General features: G+C 42.7%; 1 protein-coding gene across 2 annotated transcripts in view; it reads left to right on the top strand.

Annotated features, from left to right (window-relative positions):
• LOC136767688 (uncharacterized) overlaps nucleotides 1–20622 on the top strand; it is a 53293-nt gene that overhangs the window by 17981 nt on the left and 14690 nt on the right. Inside the window, exons 2-3 of one of the 2 annotated variants that reach the window (XM_066721634.1) lie at nucleotides 11315–11751; nucleotides 18992–19300. In XM_066721634.1, the coding sequence (XP_066577731.1) occupies nucleotides 11451–11751; nucleotides 18992–19068 (378 nt within the window). In that variant the 5' untranslated portion in view covers nucleotides 11315–11450 and the 3' untranslated portion in view covers nucleotides 19069–19300. Of the gene's footprint in view, nucleotides 1–11314; nucleotides 11752–18991; nucleotides 19301–20622 lie in introns of those variants that run through there. The other variant, XM_066721633.1, reaches the window with a different exon arrangement.

Genomic DNA, 20622 nt, shown 5'->3' with positions numbered 1-20622 from the left:
AAAAACCCTAAACAATTAGTGATTTAAAACCAACTAAATCTTTAAAAACAGTTAAAATTCATTTTAAAAGTCATTTTAAAAACAATCATCCATAAAATGGTTAAAAGATCTTGGACTCGGGCTCCAGCAGGGGGAACTGACCGTCCCCGGAGGTGGGTCCCATCATGGGATCCTGAGCTCCCCCAGATCTTGTATATGCCAGTTCTTATAGGCTTCCTCCTTGCCCCTCTGATGGACCTCCAGATTGACGTAGTCTCTCACTAGCACCATGCCCCTCCGCGCGATGACAATCGGGTCCAGCTCCTGCTTATTGAACAGACAGATGTTCCGTCCCTCTCACAGGGCCTGTTTCACGGAGAAAACAGGAGCCAGACCCTGTAGGCGGAGGGGCACTCTCTAAAGATGTGAGCCTCCGTCTCCTTCCCCAGGCAACCCTTATAGGGGCAGGTGTCATAAGGAGCTATGCCCCTTCTGTGCATGAACACTCGGGTGGGGAGACACCGACTCACAGCCATCCAGGAGACATCTTTCTGCGTGTTTGGGAGGCAAACGTGCGTAGCGTTAGCCCAGATAAACCGGCAGGTTTCGGGAGGGAAATCTTCTATCCGGCTGGTCTCCTGGGTAGATCTCATCTGACTACAGATGGTCTTATAATCCCAGGAGGCCAGCACTAACTTTATGGAGGCCTACTTCGAGCGCAAAGGCTTGGAGTGCCCTTTAGAACGGCGGGGGATCCCACGAGTGTGGCCTGGTTTTATCCATGGCACAGAGGCTGAATGGTTCATGAAACTCACTTTCTTGCCAGCAGCCTGGATGTTCTTAACCACAGATGCCATCCCCTGCGCCTTTATAAGCTGCACAACGTCCAGGACCCCTCTGCCTCCATCCAGGGTACCCTTCACCATCTGCACTCTTTTCAGCCTCTCCATTTGGCTCCCCCAGACAAACCGAAATATAATTATGGTCACTAGTTTTGAGACGACCTTGTCTGGGGGGAAGATCAAACCTACGTAGAGAAGTATCGGGAAGAGGATGGCCTTTACGACCAGCACCTTACCAGCCATCGTCAAGGTCCTTGTGCTCCAGCCGTGGATCTTCCTTTGAACCTTGGATAAGGCTTCCTCCCAGCTCCGGGTGCCCGTGTTGGTCCCGTCGCTCGTGATCCCCAGAACCTTGATGGACGGCTTCACAGGGGCCATCAGCCCCGGCCAACAGGCCATGCCTTGGAGAGGTAGACCTTGCTCTTGGCCTTATTGACAGGGGCCACCCTCGCCCTGCAGAAGCCATCCAGCAGTTCCTCAACCCTGGCCATGGACGGCTCGTCCGTGCAGACCATGGCCACGTCGTCCATATAGGCCAGGGCTTTCAGTTGCTCTCCGCTGGAACCTGGGAGATGGAAACCTGTCACCCGGACGTCCCGGCGGATCGCCTGCATGAATGGCTCCAAACAGAGGACGTACAGCAGGGCCGACAGGGGACAACCCTGTCGAACCCCGACCTGACCGGAAATGGTTCAGTCAGGTGGTGGTTCACGAGGACCCTGCTGCTTAGGCCGCTGCAGATGATCTTAACCCACCTCCTCAAGCCAAAAGCGAGGCCCATCCTCTCCATAACTAGCTGCAGGTATTCGTGGCCCACTCTATCGAAGGCTTTCTCCTGGTCCAGGCTGATTAGGGCCAGGGGAAGCCTTCTCTAGTTCGAGTAGGCCACGACATCCCTGAGCAGCATGGCGTTGTCGGCCACCGATCTCCCCCGGGGACCGCAGACCTGGTTGGGACCCACGACTTGAGGTAGTGGCTGCTGCAGCCGGAGCGTCAGTGCTTTGGCCAGTATCTTGTAGTCGGTGCACAGGAGGCTGACCGGCTGCCAGTTCTTCAGATCTCTTGGATCTTCCTTCTTATGAAGGAGAGAGAGAATGCTCGAATGCTCGAGGAGTCGATCATGGAGGACATTGCAGGCTGCCTCTCCTTCGTTTTCTTGAAGAAGAAGCGGCTTGCACTTCTCATCGTCCTCCATGATGCGGACCCTGGGAAGGACCTTGATCTTCTCTTGCTCCTCCTGATAGAGGGCGGAGAGACTCAGTTTGACCCAGGCCACATCCTCAGCTAGGTCGAAGCCTCGGAGCTGTAAAAGACTCAGGTGCTGGAGGCGGGCGTTTAGATGGGAATATCTCGCCCGCCTCTCGCGAGCTTTCCATTTCCCCAGCTGAATGAAGTAGCCCTTGGTTCTTCTCTTCATCATCTCTGTGGGAGAATCAAAAAGACCCCTCAGGGTCCTCCACTCCTTGAGGCGTCTGCTAAAGGTCTTAATAACATGAGGGTCATTGAGCAGAGAGGTGTTGACCTTCCAGACCCCAGGCCCCGACTCCCGTGTGCTCGGGATGAGCACCTCTGTCGTCAGGAGCCTGTGGTTTGAAAAGAAGACCGCCTCTGAAGATATGGCGGTCCTCTCCAGTGGCTTACTGAGAAGGACGAGATCTATCCTGGAGAAGGAGGAGCCAGAAGAACTCACCCAGGTGAACAAGGGGACCAGGTCCCAACCTGTTCAAAGAGTTCAAAGTCCTCCACGAACACAGCGAGATCCCTGCTGGATCTATCATTGCGGGGCTTACTCCAGTCTACATCCCTCAGAGCACAGTTGAAATCACCTGAAATGATAACTGGTAAGGTGCCGATCAGGAGCAGGCGTAGCTGAGGGAAAAAGAGGACTCTCTCTCTCTCTCTGGCTGGTGGGGGCATAGATGTTGACCAGCCTCAATACAGCCCCCTTGTAATTTAAAGTCGAGGCTGGCCAACCTGCCCGCCTCTATCACCCTACATTTTTTAGTCTCTATGAAGGGGTTCTTCAGGAGTACAGCAATCCCGTCTGCTCGGGACACATTGGACCCGACCAAGAAGATTCACCTAGGGTCCAAGTGTCCCGGAGATCTTTATATTCCTTTTGGAACGGGATGCCGCACTCCTGTAAACAGATGATATCTGCCTTCATTCCAGCCATAGAGTTTAAAACATCGGCCCTCTTTTTCACCTCAGCGATGCTCCTCACATTTATAGATATGATGACTAAAGTCATAATGGCAGTGAGGGCAATTACCCGCTCCGTAACAATCATGTAAAGAAACCTTCCTCTTCCCCACTTCTCTCTTCTCCCTCACCTAGCTTAGTGCTCGCACCCATCATTTCAACCATTTGCCTCACTGCTTGATCCTCTAGGAAGACCATGGGAGGGGCTTGGTTCCCACCACCCGGTAAGGCTGGCAAAACTCCACTGGGCTCAGGGCCCGTGGTGCTGGAGGTTCTCCCTGGTTCCCTTGCAGCTGAGGCCCGACGAGCAGATGGCAGAGCAGAGGCCTTGTGTACAACTGAGGAGAGAGCTGGATAGACCCCTCTAGTCGTTCTTATTACTAATGGGGGGGAGGGGGTGGTCTCTCCCTTCCCGGCTGTCTGCCGCCATAGGTGAAAGTGAGGAGTCCACGTAGACTTCTAGGTCTTTTTCATGCATTACTTCTTAAAGGCCGATTTACACTTCTGTGTAGGTACGCGTATGCGTCTCTGCATAGCGACACAGATCAAGGGTTTGTGGGTAAGCGCAGCACACAGAGGCTCGCAGAGGAGCTGACGCGCACTCCTCCGAAATCTCAACGCGTCTCTGCGTCCTGCACGTCAAGCCAGCGCTGATTGGCTGAGCAGGAGATTCTAAGAGCCTCGGACAATCGCTCATTGTTGGGGCGACTGGTGTACAATATCTCGCTGTAGGTCAGAGAAATTATGTGGTGACATACGAAAGTATTTAAAATGCATCTCCTCATCCACGAAATGCATTTGTGCACATAAATAGTATTTTGTCCCTTGATCTGCACATTTCGTTAATATAATTCACATTTCATGAACATAATTCACATTTTATCCCACAAAATGCCCACGTATTTCGTGCTTGGCAATTTTGGACGAATGGTACAATGTACTTTGCTTTCCATGGACTGAATGAACAATTAACATTCATGATCAAACAGACTGATCAAAGCATTGATCCAGAGACCCGGGTTTGCAACGAGATCAGGATAGAAACTCGCTGAGCAGATCAGACGAGAGCTTTATCAGGTGCAAATCTAATACAGTAAATAATCATAATAATGAATATATGATATACCAAATCAACATGATTGAGAAATTCACGTACGCAAAGATGTGTGTTTCTTATGTGTGTATGTACCCAGCTAACAAAAACATGTCCCCGCAACGTCCCCAAAACGTTCTCTGAAGTTGTAAAGACATTGCAAACGAACGTTACCAGAATGTTTTTTTGTAGGGTTCCTTAAGTGTTTTGCAGGAAGTCTTTTGTGACTTTCGTATGACGTTTTGTGAACATCCTGCTACCATTCTCAAGACCATAAAAGAACGTCACAAGCAAACAATAAGACATTATATTTAAGTGTTCCCTGGTCGTTTTTTGTGACATTCCTATGACATTCTATTAATGTCCCGCTACCATTCCCAAGACCGTAAAGGAACGTCACAAGCGAACATTAATAAGACGTTATTTTGTAGTGTTCCCTGGATGTCTCTTGTAGCGTATCACGTTCTATTAACATCCCTATACCGTTCCCAAGACCATAAAAGAACGTCAGAAACTAATGTTACCAGAAAGTATTTTTGTAGGGTTCCCTAAGTGTTTTGCAGGACGTCTTTTGTGACATTCCTATGATGTCCTATGCACATCCCTGTACCATTCCCAAGACCATAAAAGAATGTCACAAGTAAACATTACCAGGACATTATTGTGCAGGGTTCCTAAATGTTTATTGGGACGTCTTTTGTGTCCTTTCTATGACATCCCTGTGCTATTACCAATACCCACCAGTCTCTGGATTTCCTCGCTCTCACCGAGACATGGATCTCCCCAGACAACTCTACCACCCCTGCTGCCTTATCCTCTCTCTTTGTCCTGTCCCACTCCCCTCGTCTTACTGGGCGGGGAGGAGGAACAGGGCTCCTGCTCTCCCCTTCTCTCCTCTTCTCTGTCCCCCCCTCTCTCTCCTCTATCTCAACCCACAGCTTTGAATTCCATACAGTGGAAATCACCTCTCCCTCTCACGTCTTCCTTCTAGTTTTCTACCGTCCACCTGGTCCACTCACCTCCTTCCTGGATGAACTTGACTTTCTTCTCTCCTCTCTCCCCTCGCTGTCCTCACCTACCATCATCCTGGGAGACTTCAACATCCACCTCTCCAACGCTTCCCACTGTGCCAGATTTCTTCCTCTCCTTCACTCCTTTAACTTCTCTCTCTCCCCGTCTCCCCCCACTCACAGGGCTGGCTGCCAGCTAGACCTCATCTTCTCTAGAGGCTGCTCCCCTTCGATACTCTCCGTGACACCCATGGACATCTCGGACCACCACTTCATTTCCTTCTCCCTTTCCCTTCCCCTTCCCTCCCTCCCCTCTCCACCCACTCCCTCTGTCACCTCTGTAATCTCCGCTCAGTCTCCCCCTCCACCCTTGCCTCCACTGCCCTCACTCTCTTGCCTTCCATCGATTGTTTTTCAAATCTGTCAACTGTGCTACCTCCTCTTTGTTCCCCTCCCTCACCTCCTCCCTTGACTCTCTCTGTCCTCTCACGTCTCATCCTGCCTGTCCCTCCCCTCCTCAGCCTTGGCTCTCCTGTTCTCCGTGCAACCCGAACTAGTCTGCGTGCCGCCGAACAAAATTGTAAAAGGACCAAACTCCCAGCCGCCCTCGAACTCTACCGCTTCCTACTGTCCACATTCTCGTCCTCTCTCACCTCAGCCAAGAAGTCTTACTTCCAATCTCTCTTCGAATCCACTGTCAACAACCCTCACAAACTCTCCTCCACCTTCTCCTCCCTCCTTGCCCCCCCTCCCCCATTTCTCACTGCTGATGATTTCACCTCCTTCTTCTCCTCCAAGATTGCAGACATCCGCAGGCTCTTCTAATGTTCCACCCTCATCTCCCATCACACCGAAACCTCCCACCGACCAAGCTTCCTTTTCTTCATGCTCACCTCAGGCAAGGAAGGCACCTCAGATGCTGAAGTTTCTGCTCTCCTCCTATGTCACAAACCCACAACATGCGACCTGGACCCTCTCCCTTCTTGTCTCTTCCAAGCAACCACTCCTGATCTTCTCCCCTTCATCTCCTCCCTCCTCAACTCCTCACTCCTCTCTGGCTGTTTCCCCTCTGCATTTAAACAAGCTGCTGTCATCCCACTGCTCAAGAAACCAACCCTTGATGCCACCTCTCCTCAGAACTACTGCCCTGTCTCCCTACTTCCCTTCCTCTCCAAGACTCTCGAGCGGGCGGTCCACCGTCAGCTCTCGGATTTTCTGTCCCAACACTCACTCCTTGATCCTCTGCAATCCAGCTTCCGCACAGCTCACTCCACTGAGATGGTGGGATCTCTGGGACTGCTCTCACCTGGTTCTCCTCCTACCTCAGTGACTGGTCCTACCAAGTGACATGGCGAGGCTCCTCATCCACCCCCCAACCTCTCCTCACAGGCGTTCCCCAAGGCTCCGTCCTGGGCCTGCTCCTGTTCTCTCTACACTCGCTCCCTGGGCCCCCTTATCACTTCCCATGGTTTCTCCTACCAATTCTACGCTGATGATGCCCAGATCTTCCTGTCTTTTCCCTCTTCTGACCCTCTCATCCCCTCACGCATCTCTTCCTGCTTGTCTGCCATTTCCACCTGGATGCACTCACACCACCTCAAGCTCAACCTCTCCAAATCAGATCTCCTCTTTTTCCCCCACTCTTCCTCACCTTCTGCTGACCTCCCCATCTTGATCCCCTTGGAATCCACCACACTCTCTCCTTCTTCCGCTAAAAATCTAGGAGTCACCCTCGATCCTGCGCTCTCCTACTCCCAGCACATCACCACGCTGCCGCGCACCTGAAGATTCTTCCCGGGCAACATACGCCAGATCCATCCCTTCCTCACCGACTACTCAACTCAGCTACTCATCCAGTCACTGGTCCTCTCCCGTTTGGACTACTGCAACTCCCTGCTGGCCAGCCTGCCTGCATCTTCTACCCGCCACTCCAGCTCATCCAGAACTCTGCGGCTCGTCTGGTATTCTCTCTGCCACGATTCGCACACGCTACTCCACTGCTTCGCTACGCACGTTTGCCTCACGAACACGCAGAAAGATGTCTCCTGGATGGCTGTGAGTCGGTGTCTCCCCACCCGAGTGTTCATGCACAGAAGGGGCATAGCTCCTTATGACACCTGCCCCTATAAGGGTTGCTTGGGGAAGGAGACGGAGGCTCACATCTTTAGTGAGTGCCCCTCCGCCCACAGGGTCTGGCTCCTGTTTTCTCCGTTCCTCCACAGGTTCGCCGTTCCTGCGCGGGCGACCGCCCAGCAGATCCTATACGGTCCAGCCAAGGGAATCTCTACATCTACCTTGAGGTGCTGGTGGCGTGTCGTCTGCGCAGTGAAGCAGGCACTGTGGGAGGGACGGAACATCTGTTTGTTTAATAAGCAGGAGCTGGACCCGATCGTCATCGCGCGGAGGGGCATGGTGTTTGTAAAAGACTACGTCAATCTGGAGGTCCATCAGAGGGGCAAGGAGGAAGCCTTTAAGAACTGGCGCATACAAGATCTGGGGGAGCTCAGGATCCCATGATGGGACCCACCTCCGGGGACGGTTAGTTCCCCCTGCTGGAGCCCGAGTCCAAGATCTTTTAAAGATCTTTTAAAGATTTTATGAATGATTGTTTTTAAAAGAAGATTTTAAATAACGAATCTTAATTGTTTTTAAAGATTTAGTTGTTTTTAAATCACATTGTTTAGGGCTTTTTAGGTATAGTTTTGTTATATTTTGTTGTCAAATACATTCACCGTTTTGGGATTAATTTAAAATGCATTAGACTTTTTTTGTTTGTTTTTTATTTTTTCCTTTTTAATTGTTTCTTTATTTTGTCTAATGCATTTTCAGTTATTTTCAATGTATTTGACTTTTTTTGTTGGTGTGCAGTTTTTGCTTTTATCACGTTTTGTTTATTTGATTTGAGCACATTTATTTTAAAAGTTAATTGTTTTAGTTTTGTTAAAATCACAAAGATTTTAAAATTTTTAAGTGATTTTAAGGATTGATATGTCAATGTTTTTAATCATAAGTATTAAAAATTGAATTGTTTTTATTGATGAAAAGAAAATACTAAATCCAATAAAATAGTATTATTATGCTCCTTGCGTTCTTGATTGTTTTACTCCTTGCTTCCTTTCCCGTAGCCCTAGTCTGTAACCCTACATCTTGACAGCACTTAGCTTTCACCGTCCAGGATGTAGGAAGTCTCTTACTGTACTTGTGTAAATTGTAATTGGAATTTGTAAAATGTATTATTTTAAATTGCAATGTTTTAGCTAAGTTGAATTTGTAATGATTGATGCCTTGTACTTCTCTTGTACTTTGTTTGCACTTATGTTGTAAGTCGCCCTGGATAAGGGCATCTGCCAAGAAATAATAATAATAATAATAATAATAATAATAATAATAATAATAATAATAATAATAATAATAAATACTTTTAGAGGATGTGTATTACAGGTTCCCTAAATGTTGCCCTAGCACTACTGCAGGATATTGGATACCATTTTTTTGAAATACACACAATAGTTTTCTTTAAAAAATAAAATAAAAACATTTGTTTTACCTTTTAATTTTTTAGGAAGTCACATTATGTGATGCACTTTTTCCCCATTGTTTTGCTTGTCCAATCTTCTTTTCAATTAATGGTGAGGTTAAGAACATAAGATTCCCCCTCTTGTCCCTCACTGTCATGGTCTCAAGGACCGCAGGGCACGGGAAAAGGGGATCCAGGTGCAGAACTTGTGGAGGTGGCAAATCAGGGCTAGGCAAGGACGTGGTCGAGGTCACATCTATGGGGGAGTATATTGATGAACAGTGGAATCTGGGTTATTAGGGGCGGAACTGAAAAACTTTTTATTGTTTGGGGACTTTTATGGGAAATGCGAAGTTAAGTTGTGCGTTTATTAATTTAAATGGGTTTATTTTATAAAATTAATTTGATTTCATAGTTTTCTTTGTTGGTTTGAACTGTGGGAGGAGTCAGCCTACCAGCACCAATATAAGGGTGCTGGATGGTTCAGTAGAGAGACTTCCCCTTGTACATATACTACCCTGGTCTCTGTTAAGACTTAAGATACATACCAGTTTCAGTTTCAGTTTCAGTTTCAGTTACCTTTTTACAGTTGTGTCCTGAGTTTATTTTTTATTTTTATTTTTATTTTTTTAATAGTTTGGAATTATTTTTGCCGACTGTGATTTTTGGTTCCCTGCTTGAACACTGCCCTACTTTGGAATACATTTTTATGTTTTTTTGCAAAACTCCTTTGTGTTCCCACAACATTGTCTCTCCCCCATCGAGCAACTGGGAGGGCTCCTTCACATTGATAATTAAAATAAATGAGGAATGTCAATTGTAGTTAAAGAAATTAGATGATTGCTAATTAATGATAGAAAAACTAAAACTCAATAAACCCATTCCTGTCAGCTAATTGAATAACATTATTACGCATTGAATTAATTTGACATAAGGTATATCTGCTGCATGATCTCAGATTCACTACACCCTGATGAAGGCTTATTGGGCGAAACGTTGGTAGATTTCTTGCCTAATTGAAATAGTGATTTAGTAATAGTGATTTAAGAGTGTGCTGCTTTTTAATTATTGTTTGAGACTTCATTCTGTTATCTTGCACCTCTATTGTGTTTGACTGTAAACCCTGTTAAAATGTTCCTAATGATAACATCCTACCACTAAAAGCAAACAAGAACAACGCTAAAGTCCTGTGAATGTCCTGATTGTAACGTCCTGCCACAACCAGTAGGAAACCAACATTTCCTAAAGTCCTGTGAATGTCCTTACTATAATGTCCTGCCATAACCAATATGAAACCATAAGGGGACATTTCATAAAGTCCTGTGAATGTTGTAAGAAAATGGAACCTCCTGTACAAGTGACTGGAACTAAGATAGTTCAGGGTCAATGTGATTTATTACAGAGTCCAGAATATAGATCACGGTATACAAGTATACCAGGTACAGCAAGGCAAAACTAATACAAAGACTTTATGGACAAGTCAGCTTTTATGAGTTGAACCGCTGTCCAACTCCACCTTCCAGAGTGACCACCCCACCCACCAGAGTATCCAATGGCAATTAGCATATAAAGTGCCAGTGGAGCCCTCACCATAACCAGTAGGAAACCAACATTTCATGAAGTCCTGTGAATGTCCTGATTAAAATGTCCCGTAACAACAAAATGGGTCCCAATATAGAACATTCCTAATGTCCTTTGAATGTCCTGATTATAACGTTCTGCTATAACCAATAGGGAACCGAAAGGGGACATTTCGTAAAGTAATTTCATAAATCCTGAATGTCAGGATTGTAAAGTCAAAACAGAAACAAAAATGGGACAAAATCGGAACATTTCTAAATGTCATGCAATCAGAAAGTCCTGCTCTGACCACTGGGGGACCACAAGGGAATGTCTCCTTATGTCCTATGCAGGTCCGCTTTGTAACGTCAAGTAAGGACCTAAAGCGTACCTGTTTATAACATTCAGTATGTTTGCAGAACGTTTTAAAAACGTCCCAGAGAGAACGTTACTTCTGGGACCTAAACAGAACATTCCCAGTTCCCAGTACGTTCCCTGTTAGCTGGGTGGGAAGTACTTCTAGTGCTCAAAGACATAGTTGAGCTTGTTGTAAGTCATGTTCACACAGAGGCGAGTATTTGTTATGTTGTTGAATTAATTTATTTCTTAAAAGCTACTACATGAACAAAAACATAACAAAGCTAAAAAAATTTACAATGGTTTTCAGCTTAAACCGTGTGTTCATGATTATGGTAATTAAGTACATAACACATAAAAATTACATTTAAATAATGTGGAAAAACTAGTTGGAGCAACTTCATTTTTATGAGTAATCAATTGAAACACTTGTTTTTAAGCTACCAACAATTAAGTAAGTGGTAATAAAAAATTGCTAAAGCTAATTCCCCAAACTCAATGTAGTTTGTTTGTGCAATATAATTTCAACAGAAGTTGTCATAACTCAAAAAGACTGATGCAAACTGTTGCGTTATTTTTTTTCTTGTTGAGACTAAACATTTGTTTTTAGAGTGAATAGCATGGTATATGGGACCCCGCCGATGTCTTCCATATTGTCCGCACAACAGCTTGCGTATAGATTCAATGCTGTTCTGGTGCTGTTGCTTTGGTCTGAATCTGTGAGATAACCACGCCCCATTCCTTTGATTCCTAGGGGTGACTGAATTCGGCATCTCATCGGCTTCATGAATATTCATGACCTCCGTGCAATCCCACAATGCACCGTTTCTGGTAAGACGGAAGTTCCCATGTGAAATTGACTGTCTCGTTTAGAAAGAGGGTCTTTGAAAATGTCCGTCTCTGCGTGTCTGGATGCCCGCCTGGCCTCGGCTCTGACCGGGCTGATGAGAGCCGCCCTGTGGGAGATCGGGAAGGCGGTGGGAGAGACGGTGTCGGAGCACCGAGCGGAGATAACCCTCAGGGACGTGGAAAACGAGGCGCTGAGACGGAGGCTGCAGGAGCTCCTGGCGGCGGGGGAGGCGGCTGTGTGTGGCTGGAGCTCCGGAGCGGACGGGCCGCCTGTGAAGAGCCGAGGAGCCGGGAGGGCAGAGCGGAGCTGCGCGCAGAGAGAGAGCCGCGGAGCTGCCGCCGGTAACCTTTCGGTTATTTATCGGATTTATTCATGTCTTTACTGTTCTCTTAGTAAATAAAAGACATAATAATAACCCCATGTATGCTTAACATGTGACTGCTCTCTCATATCTCTACCGTCAAGAAGTTTGTCACTCTCTTGTAACACTCTGGCTGCGTCCAAAACACCACATATTACACACAAAAGTTACACTGAAGTATGTACCTTAAGATTGTAGATTAATACTACGAATTCGGACGCATTATGTATTCGTGTTGAACTTTCACTTCGCGGTTTAATGACGACTTCCTGTAAACAAAAGACACCGCGGTACATTTAACATTTCTGATGTTTATTTACACTCATATCAAGCATTCTTAACATAGCTAGTCTATCTGTACTGTTTTTGCTACTTACACTTGAAAACGGAGTTATCCGCCAATTTCCCAGATATGAACTGACTACATCAGGCACGTCCCTTTTGCCATATGGCCTTATGGTATTGAAAAGTTTCCAGTCATCCAGCTACATTTCGCATACTGTTAAAATCATACTGGGTACGTTCACGACACTCCTGTAGGATACAGTAGTTCTCGGGCATACAGAAGTTCCCAGTCCCTTTTTCGGTTCCGTCGCTTAGATTTACACGCAATACTGAGCCATGCGTATTTTTAAACACGAAAACTGAGCAAACTTAATTTCCTAGCGGCAACTGCGTATTGACCTTGATACTCCAGGAATACATTAGATTAATGGAAGGAAACTGCGCTTACGTTTTAAAGTAGAATAACTATTTCCCAGCCATATGGTGGATGTTGATTATTAAATGAGAGAGAGTATTTTTAAAACGAATACACATTGATGTAAGATTATTTACTTAACGGGTTTGTTTTTAATACTCTAATTTAAAGTTATGTGATGTGTAAAATAGTAATATTTGTTGAGATTTTGTCAATGCAAATTTGAATGTACGCATACAATGTGACCTTTAATATTAATAAGTTATAGAATCTACCCATACTTTTCATATGTCTGTCTGTAGCCATAATATAATGAATTGTACACTCAACATAACGCAATCACCCTGCCTCCCTTTTCATTACTAAAGTACAGTAATACATGCAATGATATAGAACATGTTATTGTATTTAATACATGTAACTAATGGTGTGAACGTGTTTAATTCAAATCATCCAGATGTTCTCGATGTAAATGTATCACTATCATTAATTTAATAGATTAAAGGTTGTTTTACATTGGCCACATTTCTATAAATTTTGATGCTGTATTATGCAACATAATCCTTGTTTTTGTTTTAAAAGGTATGTACAAATGATCGAGTTTTATAATTTCTGTATTTTATATGAAGTCCACATATCACTGCATGGAATAGTACAGCGTTTTACAGTATTTTGAGTATTGACTCTCTATTCATCTTAATATGAATTACTTATTAATTAAATGCATCATCAGTGATCCGCTGTAAATTTACATAATTGTTTGAGATTTTATTAAGGAACATAGGATTAAAGATTTCGGAAAAGTAATTTTCACACTAAAGTACAAAAATATGAAAAGTCTCACAGTGAAAATTGTCTTCTATTTCGCTGTGCAACATTATTTTTGACACGTACTATTATTATAAGTTTCCTTCCAGTATTCCAAAGTATTCCCGGAGTTTCGAGGTCAGTTGACGTTGGAAATTAAGTTTTCTCATATGACTTTGAGTTTAAAAATACGCATGTGCAACATTGCGTAGAAACCTAAGAGACGGAACCGGAAAGCGGTGTGGGAAGTTTTGTATGTCTGGCAGGGAATAAAGTTAACACCCGCAAATGCGGGTAGATTTATCAGGTGGCCAGTAAATCTACCCGCATTTGACAAGTGTACGGTAACTTAACTTGTTTTAATTCCTCATAACGTATTGGTCGATATTTTTCAAAAAGTGTTTTCGAATTATAATAGTTGCGTTGATAAAGTTCATATTCGCACAGTTCTGCATGTCTGCGCATATCTGCGGAAATCTGGGCTACAACGCGCCCCATGGCTTCCCTACAGAGAAGCACATGAGTGTATAATAATTTCCAGTGCAATTAAACTACCAATAATCTACAGCTTATTTGTTAACCCACCTTAAAGCCAAACAACCTTCTGCGAATCTAGCAATGACAGAAAAGGAAAGAGGAGCAACAAACACATTAATACATACACAGCCAGCCATTGCTCTTTATTCTGTATTCGCTGGAACTCGAACGCACAGTTATGTTTCCCAATGCAGAGCGGCAGTGTGAGTGTGGTGTGGAGAGGAAAAGCCAATCGTATAGTCAAGTAGACTGTATAAATTAGCTAGCTAGATAGGTCTTGTACATTTTGTATGACCGGAAAACATTGCCACAAAGACGCTACTGTTAAGGCATTTTCGTTGTAGCTCACATTGCTACACTGGCAAATGAATGAAAATGTATAAAACATTTAAAAAGAAAAACACATTGCTCTGTCAGTTAGAGATGTAATGGCAAAATATTCCTTTATAAACAAATAGTCACAACCTGTATGGTTAATTTGAGATTGGGACAATACAAAGTTGTGATATGTCGTCAACAATAATAATACGGGAGTTGACAGGTCTGCTGTTATTATGCTATTTCCATCCGTCTTCTAATGCATTTTTACATGGACATTTATTTAACAAAGTTGTTGTGTCAGATAAGTATTAATCAGTTACAACGTATTCATTTATGGGCAAACGATTTGCGAAGGAGACATTCATTTTTTGCTGCATAGCGGAGATTCTGCTGAAGAGAAGCGTGCGGTTTGTTTGCATTGCGTCTTTGCTGGCGTGCATGGTATTGACCAATGGAAAGGACGTTACTGTCTGTCATAATTCCTAGAGATTATATATTTTTTATCCAATCCAAAGGACCTCTCTCAGCCCTGGCACTCTCAATTGATAAAGCAGGTGTCAGGTTTGCACTGCTGTGAGAGCAGTGGTCAGAGTGCAAAGAGAGAGAAAACCCGACTTTTACATTGTAGTTTATAAACAATGACTTTTAGTGATAACATTAATTTGAATGATTTTGAAGGGCCTTAAGAAAATACTTTGAAATGTAATGACTTTTAATGACCGTGCGGAAACCCAGAGAAGGGAGCAGCGGTGAAAAGGAGTATGAAAGTAGAAACTGTGTGGAGCATGGCTTTTCTATCCAGATCCCTTTCCCTCATACACACCTGTATAAGAGGCTATACAGGTGTGGGATTAGCTTTTGTTATTGAGATTGATTAATTACCTGAATAAATGTCATGTTCACCACACATTTATACACCCTCATGTATTTCTGGTGATGTTTGCCTTGGCTGGTAAAAATACCAAGTGGATGGTAAAATTTTTCCTTCTACCAGACACAGGGGCTAGTGTCCAAGAAAGTTCAATTTATCCCCTGATGGCCGGGAACTATTGTGATCCTGCTAGATTGCAGACGGTAGTCTGCGTGTGACGTCACGGTCTGCGCAGACGGATCGAGGACACCGTTGGAATTGGAACTACAGCATTGGTTCCCAAACCGGTCCTGGGGGACCCCCTACCCTGCTGGTTTTTGTTCCAACCGAGCTCTCAATTATTTAATTGAACCTTAATTGAAGTAACAATCTTACAATTTTACTTTTTAAATTGTGTAAGAAAATAGTTGTTTCTTCAATACGTTTTTAATATAATTCTGTACTTAAATTAAAACACCTACTGTTTAAAATAATTAATTAAAAGTCTCTGATTTAGGAAATTATTAGTTCAATTAAGGGTTCAATTAAGTTAGAGAGCTCGGTTGGAACAAAAACCAGCAGGGTAGGGGGTCCCCCAGAACCGATTAGGGAACCACTGAACTACAGTGTCGGAGTCGGTGTTGAGAGAATTCAGTCCTATTCTTAGACGTTAATGCTGCACCAGCTTTATACTTTATACTTATACAGTGTAATCAGAAAATGGGCTATTTAATCAGTTCATATCAGATTAAGTAGTTTTACGACCCTTTACTAATCTTTCATTAGTAGAAATCTTTGGTCCTACTCATTGTTGGGACACTTAAGGGTTAAATACTCACATACTAATGAAATTAATTTTGTTTGTGTGTACAATATATTTATGTATTCTACAAATGGTGGCGAACTGTTTTGACAAACTATTTAGTACGGTAGTATGCGGTTTTGGACGCAGCATCTTGACAGCACTGACATAATAATCCCCGTTATCACTGCAATGTGAGAAATAGATGCATCTAGTATGCAATACATTGTGTATAATACATCATAGTTGAACAACATTTCTAATTCACAACATACTGTCTGTAAAGCTGTAATGTATAACCTCATCAGGAATACTATTTAAGTGTTTTGTTAATAGTAGGTCTGTCCCGATGGTAGGGCTGGGAGGTCGTATATCGAGTTTTTGCGATATCTCAATGTATTATTTTGGGAGAAATATGTATAGCTGCAGACCTGGAAACCATGGAATGTGGTAGGAGTAACAATTAATGTATGCAGCCAATTGCTTTGCATGAAATGTTTGTCAATCTTTGTGGCCAATCACTTGCAGAAGACACACCGCTATTTTTTTATTGGGCCAATTGCCTTCTTCATAAAGTGAGGCGGGAGAAGGAATGAAGAGGAGGGAACAAATGTGTCTCCGTTTCCTATCGAATAATTTGCGTTGATGTTAGAAAATTAGTTGTTTTGAGGTCCTTAATCAGGAGATGCAACTGCTTATAAAGTTGCATGTTTATTTTACAAACTATAAACTATATAACTATATATCCACTATAAACCCGGGTGTGGTAAATCTACACCATTTTAAAGCGCATGTGTTGCGTGATTACTATTACTTGTGTTATTGTAATGTGACGGTAAATAATTGTGTGTGTGTGTGTATGTGTGTGTGTGTGTGTATATATATATATATATATATATATATATATATATAGGTCCCTACACGGTCCCCCTGCTCAAGAAAGCACATGTACAGGCCCATCTGAAGTTTGCCAGTGAACATCTGAATGATTCAGAGGAGAACTGGGTGAAAGTGTTGTGGTCAGATGAGACCAAAATCGAGCTCTTTGGCATCAACTCAACTCGCCGTGTTTGGAGGAGGAGGAATGACCCCAAGAACACCATCCCCACCGTCAAACATGGAAGTGGAAACATTATGCTTTGGGGGTGTTTTTCTGCTAAGGGGACAGGACAACTGCACCGCATCAAAGGGACGATGGACGGGGCCATGTACCGTCAAATCTTGGGTGAGAACCTCCTTCCCTCAGCCAGGGCATTGAAAATGGGTCGTGGATGGGTATTCCAGCATGACAATGACCCAAAACACACAGCCAAGGCAACAAAGGAGTGGCTCAAGAAGAAGCACATTAAGGTCCTGGAGTGGCCTAGCCAGTCTCCAGACCTTAATCCCATAGAAAATCTGTGGAGGGAGCTGAAGGTTCGAGTTGCCAGACGTCAGCCTCGAAACCTTAATGACTTGGAGAGGATCTGCAAAGAGGAGTGGGACAAAATCCCTCCTGAGATGTGTGCAAACCTGGTGGCCAACTACAAGAAATGTCTGACCTCTGTGCTTGCCAACAAGGGTTTTGCCACCAAGTACTAAGTTGAAGGGGTCAAATACTTATTTCCCTCATTAACATGCAAATCAATGTATAACTTTTTTGAAATGCGTTTTTCTGGAATTTTTGGTTGTTATTCTGTCTCTCACACTTACCATTAAAATTATAGACTGATCATTTCTTTTTCAGTGGGCAAACGTACAAAATCAGCAGGGGATCAAATACTTTTTTCCCTCACTGTATACACACACACACACACACACACACACACACACATACACATAAGTTTATAAATAGCTGGCGTTAATAAATCTTAAATGGGGGGTGCCTTATCCCAGGGATTTTATATAGAACAATTATCCGGTCAAGGAAGGATGGTACAGCAGCTCCCGTCTAAAAACAGTCCATATTCTCCGATGTCTCAAATTATTTATTAGAGAAAAAGTGAACATCATAATGCCTACGCGTTTCGACTTATCTTCCTCAGAGCACATACACGCATACATATACACAGTATGATTTACGGTCACATCACAACAATAACACAAGTAATAGTAATCACGCAACACATGCGCTGTAAAATGGTACAGATTCAGGTAGATTTACCACATCCAGGTTTTTAGTGGCGCATTTAACATCTGCTGGAAAGGGACATTTCTCCTCAGACTGTCGCGTTACAGCACGTGTTAATACAAAATAGTCATAATAGTAATAATACTAATAATAAAACTGTTGAACCACTTCACCATCTTAATAAAAATAAAACTATACTTTCTGCAAGTGTTTGCATTGCTTTCCAATTTATTAAAATGCAAACAAACGTTATTATTCATTTTATACAAATTATATCAATCTAAATTAGCGGGGGTGGGGGGTGCTGGCAGATTGAAATTAGCCCGGCGACGAGAGCGGTGGGCAGCATGTGCGCTTGCGCGTTAAAGTATCTCTTGGTTGTTTTGGTTATTGTGTGTCAGTTTACTGTCCTCCATGTCTATGTGTTTCTGATGCACATTTCTTGCCGCATCCGACACGTGTGGAAGAACCGGGAAGAACGCAAAGCGTCCTAATGACGACAAATACTGCCGTAAAGATTGCAGTTTGCGACACCTCGATATAAACGATATAGCATAATATGATACGATAGACGTTTTTCTATCGTCATACGATATATATTGTCATATCCCACAACAATTATATATATCACATAAGAGCAACACAAGTAATAGTAATCATGCAACACATGCGCTGTAATGTGTTGCATTCTGCAGCATTCAGTGTATTCCGTTATTCGTCACAATGTAGTTTGACAGCCAGTATTTGTTATTTTGTGCATTGTTTATACAGGCATAATATGAATTTCTGAATTCGTTATTTTTTATGTATTTAATATAGACCTACTCAGGTACTGTAAGTCAGTAAAAACAAATATATTTACCATGACCGTGGTGTACCATATTTAATTTTTAGATCGTGCTCGTTTGGTGTCCATTGATAACTGAGTGGTCCAAGGATCCTATCCAGTCTGACTTTAAATGTTCCCAAATTTTCAGCTTCTACCACATCGCTGGGGAGTTTGTTCCAGATTGTCACTACTCTCTGTGTGAAGAAATGTCTCCTGTTTTCCATTTTGAATGCCTTGAAGCCCAATTTCCATTTGTGTCCCCAGGTGTGTGTGTCCCTGCTGATCTGGAAAAGCTCATTTGGTTTGATGTGGTTGAAGACTTGAATCAAGTCCCCACGTAGTCTCCTCTGTTCCAGGGTGAAAAGGTTCAGTTCTCTCAGTCTCTCAGTAGGACATTCCCTTCACACCTGGAATAAGTGTGGTTGATCTCCTCTGAACTGCCTCTAAAGCAGCAATATCTTTCTTGAAGTGTGGTGCCCAGAACTGTACACAGTATCCATATGAGGTCTAACTACTGCATTGTACAGTCTTAACATTACTGCCCTTGTTTTAAATTCTACACTTTTGACAATATACCCTAACATTCTGTTTGTCTTTTTATTGCTTCCCCACATTGTTTGGATGGAGAAAGTGAGGAGTCCACATACACTCAAAAAAAATAATTTGTTGCATTTACTTAATCCAGTTATGTCAATAATTTCCACTAAACTGAGTTGTTAGATATAATTTAATAATATTATTAAGATGGCAATAACTGACTTATGAGCAAACAACATGACTGAATTAGGCAATTCCAACATTATCTGGTCAACTTGGATTTCATTAATAGGCCAGTGTTCAGTTAACTAAACTGACTGACATACATTCAACAAAATGCTGTTTCTTTTGCTTTACTAAACTGTTTATTAAAGCCAACAAAGATATTTAATTATACAGACTTAACTCACTTATGTAAATGTGACTTAACTGTTGGACCGCCATTAATAAACTTTATTTAGTAAGACCAACTAAACTGTACTGTGTAGTTCCAACTTAACTGACTTAAATAAGTGTGGCAACCAATGGATTTTTTTTTTACTTAACTGGTTTTCATTGTTATAATAGTAGTCATTTTAAGCTGACTTACTAAACCCGATTAAGTCAACAATTTGCACACTATGTATAAGTAAATTCAAATCATACTTTGGTTCTGTGAAAAAGTTACTTTATTACCAATGAAACACAGTATAGCACTTGGTCAGCTGCCTGAGTTTAAAATAATGTAAAATTTAAATAATCACCTTATCAATCAACGTTCTTCTTCACAATGTATTACAGTGTTCATAAAAGAGTAAATAAACAGAAAATGTGGCCTAATTCACTCTTACCTCACTCAACCATCAGCTGGGCTGTCACAAATGTTTAAAACCTTAAGCCTTGAACTTGTTTGACTCTAAATGGTACACATATGATTAACAGTTTCAATTAACTCCTAGAACTGATCTGAGAGTCCAACACTGGATATATAAAAAAAAAGCCCAATTAACCAAAAAATCTAATGGAAACTTACAGGACCTTGCACAAACCCAACATTGAGAAGCTTTCAAATAGTGGGCAGAATGAAAATGATTGAAATCAATATTAAAATCTGAATAAATTTTCTATTACAAGAAAACTGTAAAATGACAGATTTAATAACTAATAGTCTTGTTCTTCTGCTTACCCTAATTTGAAGTTATCTTCATTGCAAAAAAATTCTATTAGAATTTCTTAAATTCTACATATAAAGTGAGAACCAATGTTATGTCATGCCATGTAGGAAATACTTCAAAATGAAATCAAGAATAAAATAAATTCTTGCAAAGTCTTGTCTAGATTGTTCCTTCAAACAGTTTGTTTTTTAGCACTTGAGCCTT

Source organism: Amia ocellicauda, chromosome 14, assembly GCF_036373705.1.
Source record: "Amia ocellicauda isolate fAmiCal2 chromosome 14, fAmiCal2.hap1, whole genome shotgun sequence".
Lineage (NCBI taxonomy): Eukaryota > Metazoa > Chordata > Actinopteri > Amiiformes > Amiidae > Amia > Amia ocellicauda.
This window is presented reverse-complemented; position numbering and strand designations above follow the sequence as displayed.